At 37.2% G+C, this 20407-nt stretch overlaps 1 protein-coding gene across 1 annotated transcript in view; it reads left to right on the top strand.

Moving 5' to 3' along the window:
* The first annotated feature begins 1948 nt into the window (after positions 1-1948).
* The window catches only part of LOC127415146 (disabled homolog 2-interacting protein-like), a 117413-nt gene continuing 98954 nt past the window's right edge, over positions 1949-20407 (top strand). The window contains exons 1-2 of the mRNA XM_051653733.1: positions 1949-2168; positions 19762-19868. Of these exons, the coding sequence (XP_051509693.1) occupies positions 2051-2168; positions 19762-19868 (225 nt within the window). The 5' untranslated portion in view covers positions 1949-2050. The remainder of the gene's footprint in view (positions 2169-19761; positions 19869-20407) is intronic.

Here is a 20407-nt window from a genome sequence, read left to right as displayed (position 1 = left end):
ACATAATGGCTCCAAAATCATCGTAAGCAAAGACCACGATGTGCTGGGTGAGTTTGTCGGCTGGTTATGAATTAATGTTGTCAGTTAGATCTATTTTTGAGATCTTTTTTACTATAAATCTCTCTTTCTTCTTCTTTTGGCTTTGGCGATTTGCATTCTTTGTGCATATCGCCACCTACTGGGCAAGGAGGAGAATTTATAGAAATAAATTACTTAAATATTGATGTTTCTCACTTACACCAATCATATCTCTTCTGAAGACATGGATTAAACCACCAGAGTCATATGGATTACTTTTATGCTGCCTTTATGTGCTTTTTGGACCTTCAAAGTTCTGGCTACTATTAACTTGCATTGTATGGACCTACAGAGCTGAGATATTCTTCTAAAAATCTTTGCTTGTGTTCAGCTGAAGAAAGAAAGTCATACACATCTGGGATGGCACAAGGGTGAGTAAATGATGAGATGATTGTCATTTTGGGGTGAACTGTCCCTTTAACCTTAAAACTTCATCTGTTTGGAAGAAAATGTACCCCTTTTACAGTGGATATTTCACCTTGGAACTACCACAATACCTGTAAGGAGCCATGTAATATAATTTTGTGAAAATGTTGCTACATTCACATAATTTTCATGAGATCAGGCTTATAACATTTTATTTAAAAAATATAATTAAAATGACAATTCTGAATGCTTTTTACACTGTTTGAAGGAGATCCTGCATTATTTTACTATGGTTTTACTGTAGTTACAGTAACTGAGGAAACTTTGGCATTTTTGGCAGAAACTATGGTTACCACTCTACATTTTTGAATGGGCCTTTTTTTCTGAGGATTCGTAAAATCGTAAATTGACGCAAGTATATCGCAGTATATCTTTATATCTTTATATATATATATATATATATATATATATATATATATATATATATATATATATGTGTGTGTATCTTAATATCTACTTACCTCACAAATATGCACACAGGTATTAGTCAACAACACTTCAGGCAGCTAACATCCCTACAGTATATTTTGATTAATTAGTTGTTTCTGCTGTCACGGGTGAACATAAATCTTTTTTAAAAATCGTTTTCATCCTTGTCTGGTTGGTTGTTGACACTGGTTCTCAGAATTAGGAATTTCATCAGGGAGGTGAGATGTTTTGTGCGGCTCGTAAATCTCATTATATCATGGGCTAGTGTTGTGGTAGAGGTCACAGGGGTCAAATGCCTTGTCAAAGCACTGCAAACATGACAACATATTGGATGTTTAGCTGGGAAATGGGCTGGGTTAAGGGGACAAACCTCCTGTTCAGTCTTCAGTGATGTCAGACAGTATGCAGAATTCATCATATTGCTAGCTGCTGTGTGCAAAATTTTTTAGCAATACCATGGTACAGCGATGGTATCAGATGGTACTATGATATATACCATGGTATTGAGTAAATACCATATTAATATACAACAGTATTTACAAGGTACTCAAAGATACTTCAAAGAATATAATGGTATTACATGTCCAAAAACATGGTATTAACATGGTACCATGCCCAAAAAATACAAAGGTACATTGAAAGTAAATGGAGCTTGAGGCTAACATTCTGTCTAACCTCTCTTTTTGTGCTTCACAGAAGAAGTGAGAAGAGTAAGAAAATGATGACAGAATTTTTGGGTGAAATATCCCTTTAATCTTTATATTTTATAAAGTGTTTTTATGATAGAGCAGCTCAAGACATGTCTGATATGTAATTTACATCGAAATTCACGCCTCTCCATAGTTGAGTCATGTTATTTGTGGGGAGGAGCTGTCTTTTAAACATTCTTTTTCCCTTCTGATCCCCCCCTCTACTCTTAAATCTCTGTCTTGTCACATTAAGAGCAGACTTGCAGGAACAACTCAGCAATCAGCAAAGCATGAGATATCACCTTTCCCTTTCTGGCATTGATTCAGTTCAACTTAAGCTTCTACAGGGAAGATATTTCCAGCAGTTTCTGAATGCAGTAGTTCTGAAGGAAGTTGATCTCGGACAGAAAAAGTGTGACTTAAAGACCATGTCAGGGATAGTCAGGAGAGTTCTGAGGAGGAAGTGGTACTACTACAGACTCCTGGGCCGGGCCAGGCACAGACAGCACTTTCGGTCACGGAGTCGCTGCCTTGCCGCTAACAAAGGTGATTTAATCTTTTTCTGCCTGTCTTGGAGAAATACAGTACAGTGCTTTGACATTTTACATTCTCTGATCATATTGACTTAGTATCTGTCGCTTAATAGAATTTGCTTTCAAGAATGATGAAACTGTAAGTGCACTGAGAGACTGACAGAAATCCTTGACTGATTATGGCTTTAAAGCAGAATGGAGTGTGCATTTGGTGTATGAGTGAAAATATTCATCTTCTGTTTGTTGTGTACTTGAAGTATTTTGAGCATGCTGTGATACTCAACTTTAAAGGTGATGTAATGTTAGAATACTTTCCTTATCCTCGCTCAATATGCAGAGACAACTACAAGTAAACCATCCATAGGTTGATTCTCCCAAAAAGTGTAAACACATAATTATTTGTTCAATTATGTTTGGTAACTCTAGCGGCACAGAAATTCCATACTTTGCACAATTAATCGAATAAATAATCGAGATTACAATTACAGCTACCACAATTAACTAATCATCAAAAATGTCAATTATTATGTCAGTCCGTGTAGGTCTACTCATATTGCGTCACAATTATATATATATATATATTACATTTTCTATTTAATGTATGTTTTTGCAGTGGCTGATAATTGTAATCAATCAGAGACATTTCCATTGCTCGCTTCTGCGTGTGATTTATTCAAAGTTTTGCATAAACAGCTTTGCCTTTTATGCTTCTGAGAGGGCCTATATAAAGTTGACCGTTTAGGTAACTAGTCTTTTTTTTTTTTTCCTCCCAAATTGGAATGCCCAGTTCCCAATGCGCTTTTAAGTCCTCGTGGTCGCATAGTGATTCGCCTCAGTCTGGGTGGCGGAGGACAAATCTCAGTTCCCTCCGCGTCTGAGACCGTCAACCTGCGCATCTTATCACGTGGCTTGTTGAGCGCATTGCCACAGAGACATAGCACGTGTGGAGGCTTCACACCATCCACCGCGCCAACCACACTCAACTCACCATGTAGCCAACATAACAATACGGCATGCAGTTGATCCACCCCAAATAAGTATTTTAATGTCCATTCTATTAATCGAAATTAATCACAAATACAATATCAAGGGAAATTATCAACAATTATAATTTTTGTCATAGCCTAATTGTGCAGCCCTAGTATAAACTATATTTTATATAGGTCAGTACTGTAATTTAATGATACTAATATCACTTTTACATCAGTGGTTTAAATTGAGGAGTTTTAAATTTTGATTCAAAGTTTAGTTTTAATATGAGTCAGCCTAAAGCAGAAATTATTATGTTTTTGCTGACATATAAAGTTATACTGCAGTGAGAAGATCTAGCTGTTTTTATTTGTAATTCTTCTGCAGTTTTTCGCCTGCTTTGACGGAGTTCATAAACAAGTGTTTTGTTTTTTTTGTCTGCGGTGAAGTGAAGCTCCCAAAGTGTGAAGCTTCCAAGGTATACAGCCCCCAGGGACCTTTTCTTCTTAGTTCTTGCGCTGATTAGAGCCAGGAGAGGCTGAGTTTGTGTGTGTGTGTGTGTGTGTGTGTGTGTGTGTGTGTGTGTGTGTGTGTGTGTTGGAGCAAGAGAGAGAGAGAGATACACAGTTCTCACAATATTGAGGAAATTGCCACCTCCACCTTACTTCAGGTTTGAACACAATACCACTCTATTTCAATGCTAGATTTATGCAATTCTGTCCTTGGTTTCTCTTCTCTCCATAATGATCAATTTCCCAGTGTTTACTGTTTTTAGTGGTGTTTGCTAAGGCATGCATCACTATAATTTTGCTCAAACTTAAAGGAATAGTTCACCCCAAAATTATGCCCTTTTCAGGCATCAATAATTGCAAGATTTTCCCAATGATTATCTATATACAGTATATCTGGGGGTTTTTTCCGATATAAATAGGGCTCCTTGTTGCACAGTAGTCTTTGTCTTTTCAAAAAAAATTCTAAAAACAACTTTGGTAAAGTGTGAGCAGCAGGGTAAATTGAAGGGGGTTGCACACAAGACACATCTGGCAGATGGCATGGCACATTCTAAAATGAGTAACAATTATTTTCTACGAAGGTACACACAAACGCTAAGCGTCAAAATTCTGAAGTGCCACGGAACTCAACTCGCATAGATTTCCATTTCATTTGAATCAAATCATAATCAAAGGGCCATCACTGTATGATATATTGTTTTTATGAGTCTTTCATATAGCCTACACAATGTATTTTCAGTTACAAGTATGTCGTTTTGTTTTTTGACAGCTTGAATGAAAGACCTTTTCAAGGCTACATATAGGGAAATCGCGTAATAAATGTTGCCATTGTAATTGTTCAGTTTGTGCAGTTAAAACAGTTTCATACACTAATCTGCAAACTCATCAACGTCACTTTGTTGATTCTTGAAAAAGTACAAAAACCTTCGTAACTTTGGACTGCCATCTGCTGCGCCGCATCTGCTCCTCCTGCGTGTGTGTGATAACTGACTGGCTTCAGTAAATGTTATACCACCCTCTTGTGGTCTCCCAAAGCTATTAAACATACTATTAAACGGAGGCCAACCGAGTGAATAGGAAAGCACTCAAATTAGGTTTTTAATTTAAATGATGGCTAATTTAAATGCCTCAAGAATTGATAAAATGACATGGCGATCATAAATAATCAATATTTTATGCAATAAATATTAATGTTTACATTACATAACCAACTACATTTTATAGCTTGTTTGAATGCGATCAGTTTGTGATATAGCTGAACTTAAAAGAGGAACAAGCCCTTAAAAGGTCCTGTAGAGCATGCACATGAGTTTAAAGTGTCAAAACCACAAAATGACGTGGTCGCTTTAGCAATTGTTTTTCATCTCACATCTGCTATTTATGACACTCTTGGTTTGGTTTATGGTAAGGGAGGTAGGTGTTGTTGATTTTGAACTCGATGGAGCATTAACCATTTAAACCGTATCTGCTTAGGAGAAAATGTAACTTGCTTCTAGCACCACTAAGTTGACATTTCACTTTGGAACTACCACAACGTGTAATGATCCATGTAAAATATTTCTGCAAAAAATGTTGCCACAGTCACGTAATTGTCATTTGATCAGGCTGAATAAAACAGGTAAAAATCCCATAGACTTGCACTGAATGAGGTACCAGGCCATTTTTTTCACTTGGGCCAGTATAAACAACCACCTACTAACCATCTAGCAATGCCCTAGTAACCACCCACTTCACATAATTTGAACTTTTATTTTTAAAATAGTAAAACACACCTTGACTATCATTTAGTTTCTGCCCTTTCTTAGTTTTCAAAGAGTGTAGCCATTTCTCTGAATTTGTTGCTGCAGAAATCTAATAAAACTTCAACACCTTGTATATTCTTGTTTCACAAACAGACACCAGTTTTTAACTTTTTCACTTAGAAACAACACACATTTCAAACTTGGCTAAAGGCCTTGAAGTGGCAGTTTAAGTTTGGGCAGATGATGAGACTGATAAAGTCCTGCTGAGGAAAGTTTGGAGATAAAAGGTTTTGTGGAGTTGGCAAATGTGAGCTGATGGCTGACGTGAACGATCTGCAGTCTGTCAGGCCTTTTTACCTGAACTCCTCCTATGTGAGCTGACATATGGAGAGCCTCAGGAGACAGTTTAGAGTTTGGCTCAGTGTCTGTTTCATCGAACAAAGAGAACATTCTCTGTGCTACTGCGCTATAAAAAAATCTTGTTTATTATCATTTAATATTATTAATAACCATATAAGTAGTAAGGACTATCCCATTGTCAGAGGTAAAATAAATTGCCATTTAATGGCAATAGCTGATGATCAGAGACTTAGTATTAGTTTTTAGCAGGGGTGTGCAGTGAAGCCATTACATCTGTATCTGTATTTGTATCTGTTACTATGACAAAATGATCTGTATCTGTCTCTGCGTGGCTTAACCAGAAGAGTCTCAAAACTCATTTTAAAGTGTAACTCTCTTACATTTATAGTTTCCGTATATATAAAATATGCCTCGGATAGGCCTATTTAATTATTATTGTTATTATTATTATTATTATTATTAATAATTATTATTATTATTATTATTATTTAATTATATTATTGATATATTCTTTATTTTTTCGCACCAAATGAAGCTGGAAATGTAGGCTACATTAACTGTAGAATGTGTTTTTATCTTTGGATTCTCCTGGTATTTATGACATTAATATCTGCTGAAAAAGAATTTTGGTTTATGTCAGCAATGTGCAAGTATACTGTATGTTTAAGTTAATGTGCAGGTATAGCAATGTTATTCTGGAGGCACAAGGTGTCAAGCAATTGTGAAATGTCAAGCACACATTTTGCTGCAAATATTAAATACAAATACAAACATTAAAAGAAATGAGAACAAAATTAATTAAGCCTACAAACAGGTGAAAACACTGTAAAATTATATCAGAAAGTTTTATGATAGGCTACACTTGAGGCTTATTTTGTGTGCACATATTTTAACATAATGTGGAGGACATAATTATTTAGTTAAATTACATGTGCAGCATTAGCGAAATACAGTGGAATAAATAGCAAGAGCGAGCCTCTATAAAAAAGCGTGAAAAATGCATATGTTTTCTTTTCTCTGCAATCCTCCGTGCATGTGCAGGAATATTCTGAATAGATTTACATGTATTTAAACCTCTGTGGAGCATTTAAACTGTTTGGGAATAAAGGCTAAACTATGCAATTACCTTAACTGGTGATGTGGATGTAAATGTGGTCAGCTTTAAGAGACCAACAGACGAGCTCCGCTATAAAATAATTACTTCTCTAGTCAGGAATTCAACATTGCGCTCAGGTTGGTTTATGGATCCTTACGTGTAAATTGTGTGCAACAGTTGGTGTTATTGTGTTAACAGACATTTTAAGAAGTGGAAAATGTGTATGATATAGTATCTCAGTTAATGTTACTCTTGACAAGATTAGATTTCTGAGACGTGCACAATTAAGAGACTGAAACAGAGTCAAGAACGTGGACATCCAATGAACTTGAAATCACACCGTGTGCATTTTCATTCATAAGGTTTACACTGTAGTAATGTTGGCTTCCCAGACTCATCATTGCTTTGTAATTTTGGATATGTTCATTTAAAATATCACTTAATACCTGTGCTCGTTGGATGATCAGTCTTCCGAATATTTTTCGGATGAATTCGTTATTCATTTTGAAGTTATTATTCGTGCTTTTCCGAATAAGGAATTCAGCTTTGGGCACATCCCTAGTATTTAGTAACATATTCAGACTTAAGGAGAATCTGAATACTTGAGTGTGATGTGCATAGTTCTCTTATATTTTTGATTACAGCTGAATAGTTTTTCTAAGTTCAATAACTTATCACAACACAGCCAACAAAAACTTGGATAATTGGGTTATCTCAACAAGATCAATCCAGGGCAGTTATTCTAACTCTACATTTTTAATTATAATAACTAAAAGGCAAAATATTTTTTTACAGTGCAAATCACTGTACTGTATGTGTGAACACCCATTTAAAAGAGCAACACTGGCAAACAAATCAAAAGACATTGTGTCACTGGCCTCCATCTAACAAACCAAGTGGCCCGTGAAGACTCATCATGGTCCTGGGATGTGAAGAATGGAACGTGCATTTAAATGAAGAGAAAATGAGACAGGTCTTTGATTTATTGCCCTGTTTGAATGCTAAATGATACTGTAGCACTTTCATGTAATTTCCTGGAATGACAGAGTCCTCTGTGAGATTAGATGGAGGATGGTGGCACCCTGGTGCAGACGTCTCTTACATAGCTGGGCCATGTATCTTGTTCAGCGTAGATTATAAGGGCTGCTAGCACCAGGAATTTGTGCCGTGATTCTCTTCCAAACATCTGGGGCTGAATTAATTAACTCATGTGGAACATTATTCAGTAAATACCAGTGGAGAACACTTTTGTTATGCAGTAGTTGCCATATTCTGCACTTATGTAGTAATTATTTATTTATTTATTTTTTTCTCCCCAATTTGGAATGCCCAATTCCCAATGCACTCTAAGTCCTCGTGGTGGCATAGTGACTCACCTCAATCTGGGTGGCAGAGGACAAATCTCAGTTGCCTCCGCATCTGAGACTGTCAACCCATGCATTTTATTACGTTACCACGGAGACATAGCACCACACACAACTCAGCGTGGCGCCCCACTGAGAGCGAACCACATTATAGCGACCACGAGGAGGTTACCCCATGTGACTCTACCCTTCCTAGCAACCGGGCCAATTTGGTTGTTTAAGAGACCTGGCTTGAGTCACTCAGCACGCCCTGGGATTTGAACTCACGACTCCAGGGGTGGTAGTCAGCGTCTTTACTCGCTGAGCTACCCAGGCCACCACACTTATTTAGGATTGCATTTTTTTGTGCTAATAATATCATGAAATTTGTTGCTGATTATTTTCATTATTGATTATCAATTTTATTACTTATTGTAGTTGTTGCAGCACTAGTTGCTTGTATATATATATATATATATATATATATATATATATATATATATATATTTATTTATTTATTTATTTATTTTTTATTTTTTTTTCAGAATAAATAAATTAAAAAAAGGCCATCATTGAAGAAAAATGCTTTTTGCTCTCATAATGGTGTAGCTATGGAATCTACCAGCAGGGGCCAATTGGATTATGCTAACCAGCCAAACCTTGAGCCTTTGTGTTTTCCATGATACAGCCCCTTAAAGAAGATTTCATGTAAACAAGTTCAACATTTGGATATATTGTCATTCTTTGCCTGTTATCAATTTTTCATTCCTATGTTTTGTTAAGCTAGAGCAAGATTTGTGTTTAATGATTCAAGTCTTAGATTTTTTTCCCTAAGTCCAGCAGATTCTAATTACAAAACAACACATTGTGGCATTACAAACTTAATCATCATCAACAGCTCATCTAATATCCATAACCAGATTCTCTGCTGTGACATTTCCTTACCGTATCCTTCCTGAAAGAAAAGTGAGAATATTTCCACAGCAACACTAAACAATAAACTCAACTTCTGCTTGTCATGTCAGCATGATTGTTCTGGACCAATATCAGCAGAAAGGTCAAACGTTCAGACTGTTTGTTGCCCTGTTCCAGAGGGAAGCATCTCCTCTAAGCCCCTTGCGTTGTCTTCTCAATATGAAAGCATTCTACTGTCTCCACTCTTCATAAACACTGTGCTCTGAGTGGAAGAATGCAGGAGCCATCTTTTAATTTCTGTTTAATGTTTTTCCATTTGCGATACATTGTACCCATCGTGACCAAGCAGCTTAATGATGAAAGAATAGCTGATCCAATTACCAGTTTGTAGGTTGGTAATTGGCTTTGTATTCATCATGCAGAGCAGAGTGCTTTCAGAGTTTGTCACCACAACTGATGGAGAGTTGTGTGATGAATTGAATTCAGTGCTGAAGGATTTTCATTACTGATAACATTTGATTCTGATTGGTCATTCTCAGCTTTGAGAGGTCAGATATGTCTAAATAATAGTCATTGTCCTTAGCAAAAATGTATAACTGACATTATTTTTGGGTGAAAACGTTCCCAGGGTCACAGGGCCTTTGAATTGACAACATGAAATCTAAATTGCCTTTACTTATTATTTTATTAACCCTCTGGGGTCTGAGGGTGTTTTGGGCCCTGGAGAAGTTTTGACATGCCTTGACATTTTTGCTTTTTTCAGTTGCTTAATAACATATTAATGGCTAAAGTGAATAACACTGTATTCAGCACAAACTGGGCTACAATAATATGTGAAAAACATGTATGTACATGTTTGTATTTTTGAGAAAATAACATTTATGCGTGGTTTTTGAAAAAACAAAAAGTCACTGAAATAAGGCCATATAACACATACTAAACATTTGTTCACAAGACTTTTGAATGTTTTGCTACAAAAATGATGTGAAAACCATCCTGATCACTCATTCATACAAAACAATATAGTCATTTAACTTTTGTAAGACACTTTTAGTGTTAGAAAGGCCATATGCGAGGAGGCATGGATGATCGTGAATATTGATGTGATTCACACCTGAGGACCCCTCTCCTGAGAGAGAATGAATGTGACGAGACTTAATGATTGAATGTATTGTTTGTAGCTTATTCACAAAATTAAGTTAAAGTTAAAAGAAGTAATCTGACTATACATTTTCTTTACATAAAGACTTTACTTAAAAACTTTAGACCTACACTACCGTTTAAAAGTTTTTAGATCTGTAAGATTTTTGAATGTTTTTAACTTCTGCTCACCAAGGCTGCATTTATTTGATCCAAAATACAGCAAAAACAGTGATATTGTGAAATATTTTTACAATTTAAAATAACTTTTCTACTTGAATATATTGTAAAAAAAATATGTAAAATGCAATTTATTCCTGTGATCAAAGCTGAATTTTCAGCATAATTACTGCAGTCTTCAGTGTCACATGATCCTTCAGAAATCATTCTAATATGCTGATTTTCTAATATGGGCATATTTACAGCACATTTTACACATTTACACCCGAACAGATATTTGCAAGCACAAGCTTCATTGATGATAATGAGGCAGCATAAACACTAGTTAAAATATAATCTAAACATTCATATTATTTTTATATCATATTACATATCATATTTATATCATACAGCATACAATTTAAATACCTGCTTTAGCCGAAACAACATTTAAATGTAACTAAAACTTGCCTATTAGGACATATTTCAAATTTCAATACTCTGAATCCTGGCTGGCAAGTCTGGAAATAGTCCAACTAGTAAAATATGTACATGTTTATATAAAATAGCATGTCAACTAATATGTAAGTAAAGACTTACTCATCCGAAATTGTATCCTCGGCTGGATCAAGTCGCTCTTCAAAATGCAACGTTCCTCGTTGGATTCCCGCACTTTTTCTGAGGAAAATGTGAACTCTTCATCACTATCCAGGAACTTCCTCACCTGTGTAGCGTGCCATCTTCCAAACGCGCAGAAAAGTGAATGAACTTGATGCTTTTTAAGGCATTGTTGGGGGCGTTTACCATTTGCATTGATCGCCTCAGCACATTACCGTATGAATAGCGTGCTTTGCTGGTGGGTGTGATCGCATTAGCGATAATTAGCTGAGCCAGGAGAAACTGTTCATCGCTTTGTTTCATACAGAATACATTGCAGGAGAATATTTGTTTTAAATTTGAATTGTTTTATTTAAAAGTACACATTTTAAGCTTTCTTTAGACATATGTTTCATGTTTGTCTGATAAGTATTCGTGGAGTTTCAGTTCATTTTTGTGACGTGTTTCAGAAAGATGCTCGCGGAGACAGAGACGGCTGAAAGCGCACCCTGTTTATTTTCTTTATTTTACAAAAGCACAAGGTTTTGTTGTTATTGTGAGTGCACACAAATAAAACTAGACCCTTTATAGTCTCTAATGATGCCTTACACTTACCTGTATGCCCAAAAATGATGGAGTATTTTAAGTTGTTTACGCTGTTATGAGGAAAAAATCCAGCAGGACGTGCAGGCGCATCTGTCGACCCCAGAGGGTTAATAAATATTTCTATTTTTCCAGTACATGTTATTCTAAAGGAATTTACACTCACTGAGCACCTTATTAGGAACACCTATGCACCTACTTATTCATGTGATTATCTAAACAGTCAATCATGTGGCAGCAGTGCAAAGCATAAAATCATGCAGATACAGGTCAGGAGCTTCAGTTAATGTTCACATCAACCATCAGAATAAGGAAAAAAGTGATTTTGACTGTGGCATGATTGTTGCGCCAGACAGGCTGGTTTGAGTGTTTCTTAAACTGCTGATCTCCTGGGATTTTCATGCATAACAGTCTCTAGAGTTTACTCAGAACACCAAAAACCAAAAACATAGTGGCAGTTCTGCGGATGGAAACGCCTTGTTGATGAGAGGGGTCAACGGAGAATGGCCAGACTGGTTCGAGCTAACAGAAAAGCTACAGTAACTCAGATAACCACTCGGTACAATTGAAGTGAGCAGAATAGCATCTCAGAATGCACAGCATGTCGAACCTTGTGGCGGATGGGCTACAATAGCAGAAGACCACGTTGGGCACTTTATTAGGACCATAATGTTCCTAATAAAGTGTTCAGTGAGTGTGTATATATATATATATACACTATATTGCCAAAAGTATTCGCTCATCTGCCTTTAGACGCATATGAACTTAAGTGACATCCCATTTTTAATCCATAGGGTTTAATATGACGTCGGCCCACCCTTTGCAGCTATAACAGCTTCAACTCTTCTGGGAAGGCTTTCCACAAGGTTTAGGAGTGTGTTTATGGGAATTTTTGACCATTCTTCCAGAAGCGCATTTGTGAGGTCAGACACTGATGTTGGACGAGAAGGCCTGGCTCACAGTCTTCGCTCTAATTTATCCCAAAGGTGCTCTATCGGGTTGAGGTCAGGACTCTGTGCAGGCCAGTCAAGTTCTTCCACACCAAACTCGCTCATCCATGTCTTTATGGACCTTGCTTTGTGCACTGGTGCGCAGTCATGTTGGAACAGGAAGGGGCCATCCCCAAACTGTTCCCACAAAGTTGGGAGCAAGGAATTGTCCAAAATCTCTTGGTATGCTGAAGCATTCAGTGTTCCTTTCACTGGAACTAAGGGGCCAAGCCCAGCTCCTGAAAAACAACCCCACACCATAATCCCCCCTCCACCAAACTTCACAGTTGGCACAATGCAGTCAGACAAGTACCGTTCTCCTGGCAACCACCAAACCCAGACTCGTCCATCAGATTGCCAGATGGAGAAGCGTGCTTCGTCACTCCAGAGAACGCGTCTCCACTGCTCTAGAATCCAGTGGCGGCATGCTTTATACCACTGCATCCGACGCTTTGCATTGCACTTGGTGATGTATGCCCTGGATGCAGCTGCTCAGCCATGGAAACCCATTCCATGAAGCTCTCTACGCACTGTTCTTGAGCTAATCTGAAGGCCACATGAACTTTGGAGGTCTGTAGCGATTGACTCTGCAGAAAGTTGGCGACCTCTGCGCACTATGCGCCTCAGCATCCGCTGACCCCGCTCTGTCATTTTACGTGGCCTGCCACTTCGTGGCTGAGTTGCTGTCATTCCCAATCGCTTCCACTTTGTTATAATACCACTGACAGTTGACTGTGGAATATTTAGTAGCGAGGAAATTTCACGACTGGACTTGTTGCACAGGTGGCATCCTATCACAGTACGACGCTGGAATTCATTGAGCTCCTGAGAGCGGCCCATTCTTTCACAAATGTTTGTAGAAGCAGTCTGCATGCCTAGGTGCTTCATTTTATACACCTGTGGCCATGGAAGTGATTGGAACACCTGAATTCAATTATTTGGATGGGTGAGCGAATACTTTTGGCAATATAGTGTATATATATATATATATATATATATATATGTATATATATAATTGTTCTCAAATCTTATTCACGCTTGCTCATATTCAATAAGATAATATAATGTGAGACAGCATAAAGAGACACTTTGCTGATATGTTAAGCATTATTATCGTACATGATTTTTTTTCTCCATAATAATATTTGATTTCCTAACAAATGTTATTATCCTGTTACCCATAAACTTTTGTGTGTGTCTGTGTTTGAGTTGATTTTTGTGGTTTATGAGGACATATTCTTTAGGTTACACACTAGTAATTACGAGGGTATTATGCTATAAATGTGGTTTATGAGGACACCCTCAGTGTCCCTGTAATTCAAACAGCTTAAAAAAACATACCAAACAATGTTTTTTTTATTTTATTTTTTTTATGTAAAAATAACAAAATATTTCTGTGATTTTTAGGTTTAGGGGTTGGGTTATTGTTGGGGGATAAAGTATATAGTTTGTATAGTATAAAACATTATGTCTATGGAGAGTCCTCGTAATTATAGGAGTACCAACATGTGTGTGTGTGTGTGCGCGCGTGTGTGTGTGTGTGTGTGTGTGTGTGTGTGTGTCTGTTAACATTGCATTTAAGTTAAAGATCATGTGATCTTGCCTCCATGATGAACATATGGATCAGAATGTTGTGATATCAAGAGTCTGCATTAGAGGTTTCCCTCCCATGCATTCCAATCTGTTCATCTCTCCAGCGAGAAAGCAGTGAAATCACACACACACACACACACACACACACACACACACACAGGAATTTTCATATGTTGATACCTCCGTTGGGCGGTTAATCATTTTTCCTCCATGTTCTTAGATCATGTCTATTTTTGCTCAGCCAAAGCTAAATTATGACTCAGGTCTGGGCGGCAATACATCCTTTAATCTACAGATCGTTTGAGTGGATGACTGATATATGTGGTGCCCTAGATGTTATTGAGCAGAACAGGAAGTAGATGAACACAGCATGGGTGCTTGCAGTGTCAGTTCTGTTTTAGAGTCCTAAATACGGTTTACACAGTTTGGTTCTTAACGAGAGTGACAACTTGTGACGTGTGCTGCTTGTTACATCACAAGATGAAAATTTGTTACATACATGGGGAAAACTTTCATCATTAAAATGAATTAGTTATGCTTAGGGCTGTCATGATTATAAGTATACAATAGTAAACTTTTTCAAATGCTTCACTTTCACATATTGTTTTAAGGCTCTCGGATTAAGCCCACAAGTCCTTATTTCTCATGAAGAAAGACCTTTGAGATGATATGTTTCTTCATTCTATCATCTCCACAGAAATAGAGTAAGCAAGTTGACACAGGGGTCCTATGTGTCACTGCATTTCATTTACACTGCGTGTATCTGCAACGACAAACAACATTTGCAAGTACACGATCATTAAATTAAAGTGAAACCGGATAAAAACCTTGTTTATATTTTTGCTGGACTTGGGAGTTTGTCACGAAACTCTGCAGACAGTGTGTGCATCAGAGCGCTTCATGTCCGGTTCAGAAGCATTTTTTAATCTTGATGCGCTCTTCAGGAGCTGCACTCAGTGTGGATTCGTGGTGCCGCTGAATATTAGACAGTCTGAGTTCAGTTGAATCAAACGTGGCATTTATTCCCTTATTTGACAGTAAAATGTGATTCGAATTTAAAGTGCATAATAATCGCGGTGATCTCAAATAACTGCCGTTAGATCAAATAACCGCGATCAGATGATTATTTAATAATCGTGACAGGCCTAGTTATGCTCAAATATTTTAATATGATTTTTTAATGTTTTCATAAATAAATAGGTGATCTGTTGATCTGGACATCAGGTGTGTAGTATTTTCTAATTTCCAAATTAAAACTGAAATGACATGACAATTTAAAAATAAAGGTACAAAATAATTCGGAGTGACTATCTGCACTAGGTGTAAATAGCACCTGCCACACAGCGTGGTTATTTGCACTCAAATATTCTGGTGGAAATACAGAAATTTAAAAACTGCACCCCCAAGTGTCACTGCAATTGCGTAGTGTGTGAAAATGGTGAAGATGTGCTTTTTTCATGTGGGCGACCAGGGTTTGATTCCCCCTTTTGTCCCACTTTTTCCCATCCTGTTTTCTGTTTCTACTCTTAATATTTCTTATACTACTACTAATAATAATAAATAAAAATGAAAATAAAGATTTGGTCATGGTGATGTTCGGGGAGTTGAGAGAAAGGTTTGCTCCGGGTAAAATTATCTATGGTAATATTGTAGTAACCATGTTTTTTTGGCAGAAGCCATAGTTTTAATGCAATAAACCATAGTGTTACTACAGTAATACTGTGTATATATCGTAACCGTGTTTAATTATTATTATTTTATTTTTTTGGTTACTATGATTTTACTACAAAATACCAAGGTGATACTATAGTTACTGAAGAAAACCATGGTACATTTATTTTAGGGGTAGGAGTTTGTGTAGGATGTCTTTGGGACTCTTAATAAACACAATAAACACACTGCAGTCATGCTGTATTTTAATATTTAATGAGGGGTGTAATTAGTATCTAACACTATTTTCCTCGGGGTGCAAATAGCATAGCCTCTGCCAAAATAGTTTAAGAAACAGTTTCAGAAGCATATTGAGTGGACATTCTTCAATGTAAAACTTATTTTACATTAACAATTTGAAGTAGCAATCATTCTTGTTAACCAATTCAAGTGCTCATTTGCACTTTGACATTTAATTTGCTAACTTCATCCTTACTTCATCATTTGATAACTTCATCATCTGTCTTCAATGGATAGATTCTTAAATTCTTACTATAAAAGGATCTGACATGACCTCCTATAGTGATAACATTTTGGCTTTGAAAATGAAGGGTTTGTGATTCAGATCCACCCTAATGTAGGATTTGTTTTAATAATCCATATTTGCAGATCTACATCAGTGGATCTATCATCCACTGGAACACATATGTTTGGATTTTATTTTGTGATTTCACTGGAACAAATAGCAAGTGGCAGAAAGGAAATAGAGAGGCCGTTTCATAAAGTAATGAGGGGCAAAATCGGCCATGGCAAAAAGTGCTAAATGACGCCTATAGCACACATGGGTGAGTGTGGCTGAAACATGGTAGGTTTTTGTTTATAAGGGAACAGTATGCCCCCAAAACCCTGCCTTAATTTGATCCTAATGGAGGCTGTTTTTATTCAAATAACCCATTCAAGCACAAGAAAAACTGCTGTCAGAGAGAGTTCCAAATATAAGGTTCCAGATTTTGTTAGTGACGCATCTTTGCAGCGAGGCACTGCAACCTGTCCTACACATTGTTTTGAGTTTCAGATGATTCAAACTGTGTAGAGAGAGACAGTAGGATGAATTCCATAGATCTTGTCTTTCTGGATGGCTGCCTTCACTCTCATTTGTTTTACGCACAAACACTTGTTCCCTTCTTCCCTTCTTCCCTTTGTCAATCAGGCAGACAGAGATACAGGCATGTGATGAATGCCAAGTGTCTGACAGTCTGATTCAGGAATAGTTTCAGCCATCTGGCCATGTATGACTGAGACTTATGGCTGCCATAGTGAAACTGATACAGAACCACAATATCATAGAGACTTGGGGGTGTGCCTTTTGACTTGGCACCATGTAGCAATGCCCTCGCTACCACCTAAAACACTCTAGCAACCACATAACGATGTACTAAAAACCAGTCAGAAAACCCTTGCAACATATTGCAACACCCTGACAACCAACTACAAATGCCCTAGCAAATGCCCAGAACACTCTAGCAACTGCATAACAAATTTATTCAGAACACCCCAGTAATGTATGGCAAAACCATGACAACCACCTACATAGCAACGCCCTAGCAATTAGCAAATACACAGAACATGCTAGCAACAGCATAAAATTGTACTAAAACCACTCAGAACATCTTAGCAACTGTATAACAATGCCCTGGCAACCACCCAGAACACCATAGCAACCACCTAGCACTGTGCTAAAATCATTCAGAAGACTTTAGTAGCCACATAGCAACTTCTTGTCAACAGTCACAATGCCCTAACAACCACCCACAACACCATAGGAACCTGGGGTACTCAGACTTTTAATTTAATATATTTAATTGGCATAACAATGGCATAATTGTTATGATCATAATGCCTATTATAACTAAATTTGACACTTATTCTCTATAGTTAAAAATTATTGAAATAAATAAACTGATAAACATTGTATATAACCATAAGATTGAAATGGGCCCTGACAACCTTATTCTTGGTATACTACCTATATTACTAAGAAACAAATTAAAAAAATACACTTTCAGAGAAATTAGAATTGCAGACATAAAGCAAACTACAAAGACAAATCAGAGTCCCCACAAATGCAAGGATGGAGTGGAGAGAAATAATCTCAAGGATAAATACAAGCATGGAGTGGAAGGAAATATATTAGATGGAGAGACCAACAACAAATAAGATTAAGAACCTAAAATTTGAACACAGATGGAAACTGCTTAAAGAAGTAATGATATAATATTAAATGATGACGATTCTTTCTCTTTGACTATTCTGAATAATTGGTTAATTAGAAATGTAATTAGCAATCAAACTGCCCTACAAAAGTAAAATGCAAAATTGAGTTATGACTGAAATCAGGTCTCTTAGACTATGATCTGTCCTGTAACGAGTTTGGCTCATAGGCTGATTTTCAGAGAAATCAGTGTAAAAATACAGTAACTACAAAATCCACATCAAAATAATTCAAGTCATTTTTCTCAGTTTCAGTGTTAGTTACTGAGTTTGGCCTTTGTGGGGTAGTAAAGGGTATTGGTATTTTATCCAGTGAAACTAAACATGTGTAAAGTCATTTAGGGCAATATATATGAATTTAGATGGATGGATGGATGGATGAATAGAAAGTAATGCCATGTAGTAGTTTAAAGCACAATGACAAAAAATAAACAACAAACTATCATAGCAATGTAAAAAGAAATATATAAAAGAGATGAAAGATGCGAGGCAAAGACAGACAGTATCTCTATTGTCAGTGACACCCAACTTTTAACAGGGTAAACAGAAGCACGCATATGGCAAAACACTGTATCTAGCCATGATCGCGAACGGTACCATCAGTTAATATTGGCCGGGATGGGGCTTTACAATTTCAATCCAGTATTTTGCGAACACCCGCTGCAAGATTTTGGGGAGCTAAGGTGGAGGGAGTGAGGGAGATGTTTTATAGGAGTGAAGGGGGAGCCTGTTACAAAAGCCACATCATTGAGGCACCACCAGGCTTTTTATGTGCACTAAAAACCTATGCATTGCACAAAAATATCTCTTATTACCATTTTCGGTCACGTGACGTCTTTGACTCTCCGGGACATTGGCATCGTCTCGTAACCCAAATATATGATGTAATAACAACAGCCGCGAAAACTATCTGCATTGGTTTTGTTATACAAGCACCATTTAAGGACAAGGAACAATTATCTTGGTAAATATAGCACTTACAGTTGAGAAGAGGCATCTGCCTTGCGATTCACTGCCGTTCCTTTATATCCAGTGTTTTGAATGTGACGTCGCCTCATCTCCTGAGGGATTATGGGATCGTTAATTCAATCTGCACTTCAAAATCTCACCGGAAATAGTAGGTCATCCGGGTATTTCTTGCTTACTGCTTCATGAATACTGTGGATTCGGACATATTATTCCACTGGCATACTGTTTTTGGCATACTATATAGTAGGGAAGTATGGATATTCGGATGCAGCGCGTGTTTGCCAAATGTTTGATTGGGTGGGCAAAACTCACGTTTGGGTGGGTTCAGCCCACCCCTGCCCATGCCTACAACCGGCCCTGATCACAACAGCCTAACAACCACCCAGAACACTTTAGCAACCGCCTAGCAATGCCCTGGAAACAGCTTCAACACCCTCTAGCAACCACCCAGAACATCCTAGCAACCATATACTGTAGCAGCACGTTTTGTCTTTTTTTTTTTTTTTTGTAATCTTTTCCTGTGTTGTTATTGTTTTTTTAATGTTTCTAATAGATCAGCGGCTTATCGATCCACTTTTTCATCAAAATATGAAAGAGGAAATCTAATCCTAGAATAGCCTTCTTACCTTCACATGTTCCATACATGAGTCCTTGTACTAGTGCTAACACTCTCTTATTTCTCCCTCTGTCTCTCTTAGAGTCACCCACTGACAGGGTGGGCCGGCGGCGCAGCATGCCAAGCAGTACAGTGGACAAAGCAGTGGTCGCCATGGATGCAGACACATCAACATCTTTTAAAGTCACGGTACGCATTATATGACAACATCACAGATCCATCAAACACAACTATCAAAGGAATTAAAATGTTTCTCAGAGCTTGGAGTTGCAATACAATGACTACAAAATCTGTAATGTATATTTAAATTTGTACTATTTTACTAATTATACATTTAGATGACTAACTGTACTGATAAAGGTGTAGTTCCCTTGAATCATGCTTTGCTATCATTAGAAACCAGTAGCAGTGCGATAAGTACCCTTAAGTTGAAAGAGCGTTGAAGCTTAGGTTTTCTCGTTGTAGTGCCTCCCAAGATCAGATGTATCCAGACCATTTTCAGTAAACAATGTTTTTTTAATGGCTTACAGACTGTTGTGAATTTCAACAAGATTTTTTGCTTTAAGCAAACCAAGTCAGATTCAAACTTGGGTCACCAGCATATACAGTATGAGCAACATAGAGCATGCACACTACCCACCAGGCCACATTTCAGATTTTTTTTTTTTTTATCACGGTCATCGGCTACACTGCAAAAACTAATGAATAAAATAAAATACATTTTACCC

This window comes from Myxocyprinus asiaticus, chromosome 24, assembly GCF_019703515.2.
Source record: "Myxocyprinus asiaticus isolate MX2 ecotype Aquarium Trade chromosome 24, UBuf_Myxa_2, whole genome shotgun sequence".
NCBI lineage: Eukaryota > Metazoa > Chordata > Actinopteri > Cypriniformes > Catostomidae > Myxocyprinus > Myxocyprinus asiaticus.
This window is presented reverse-complemented; position numbering and strand designations above follow the sequence as displayed.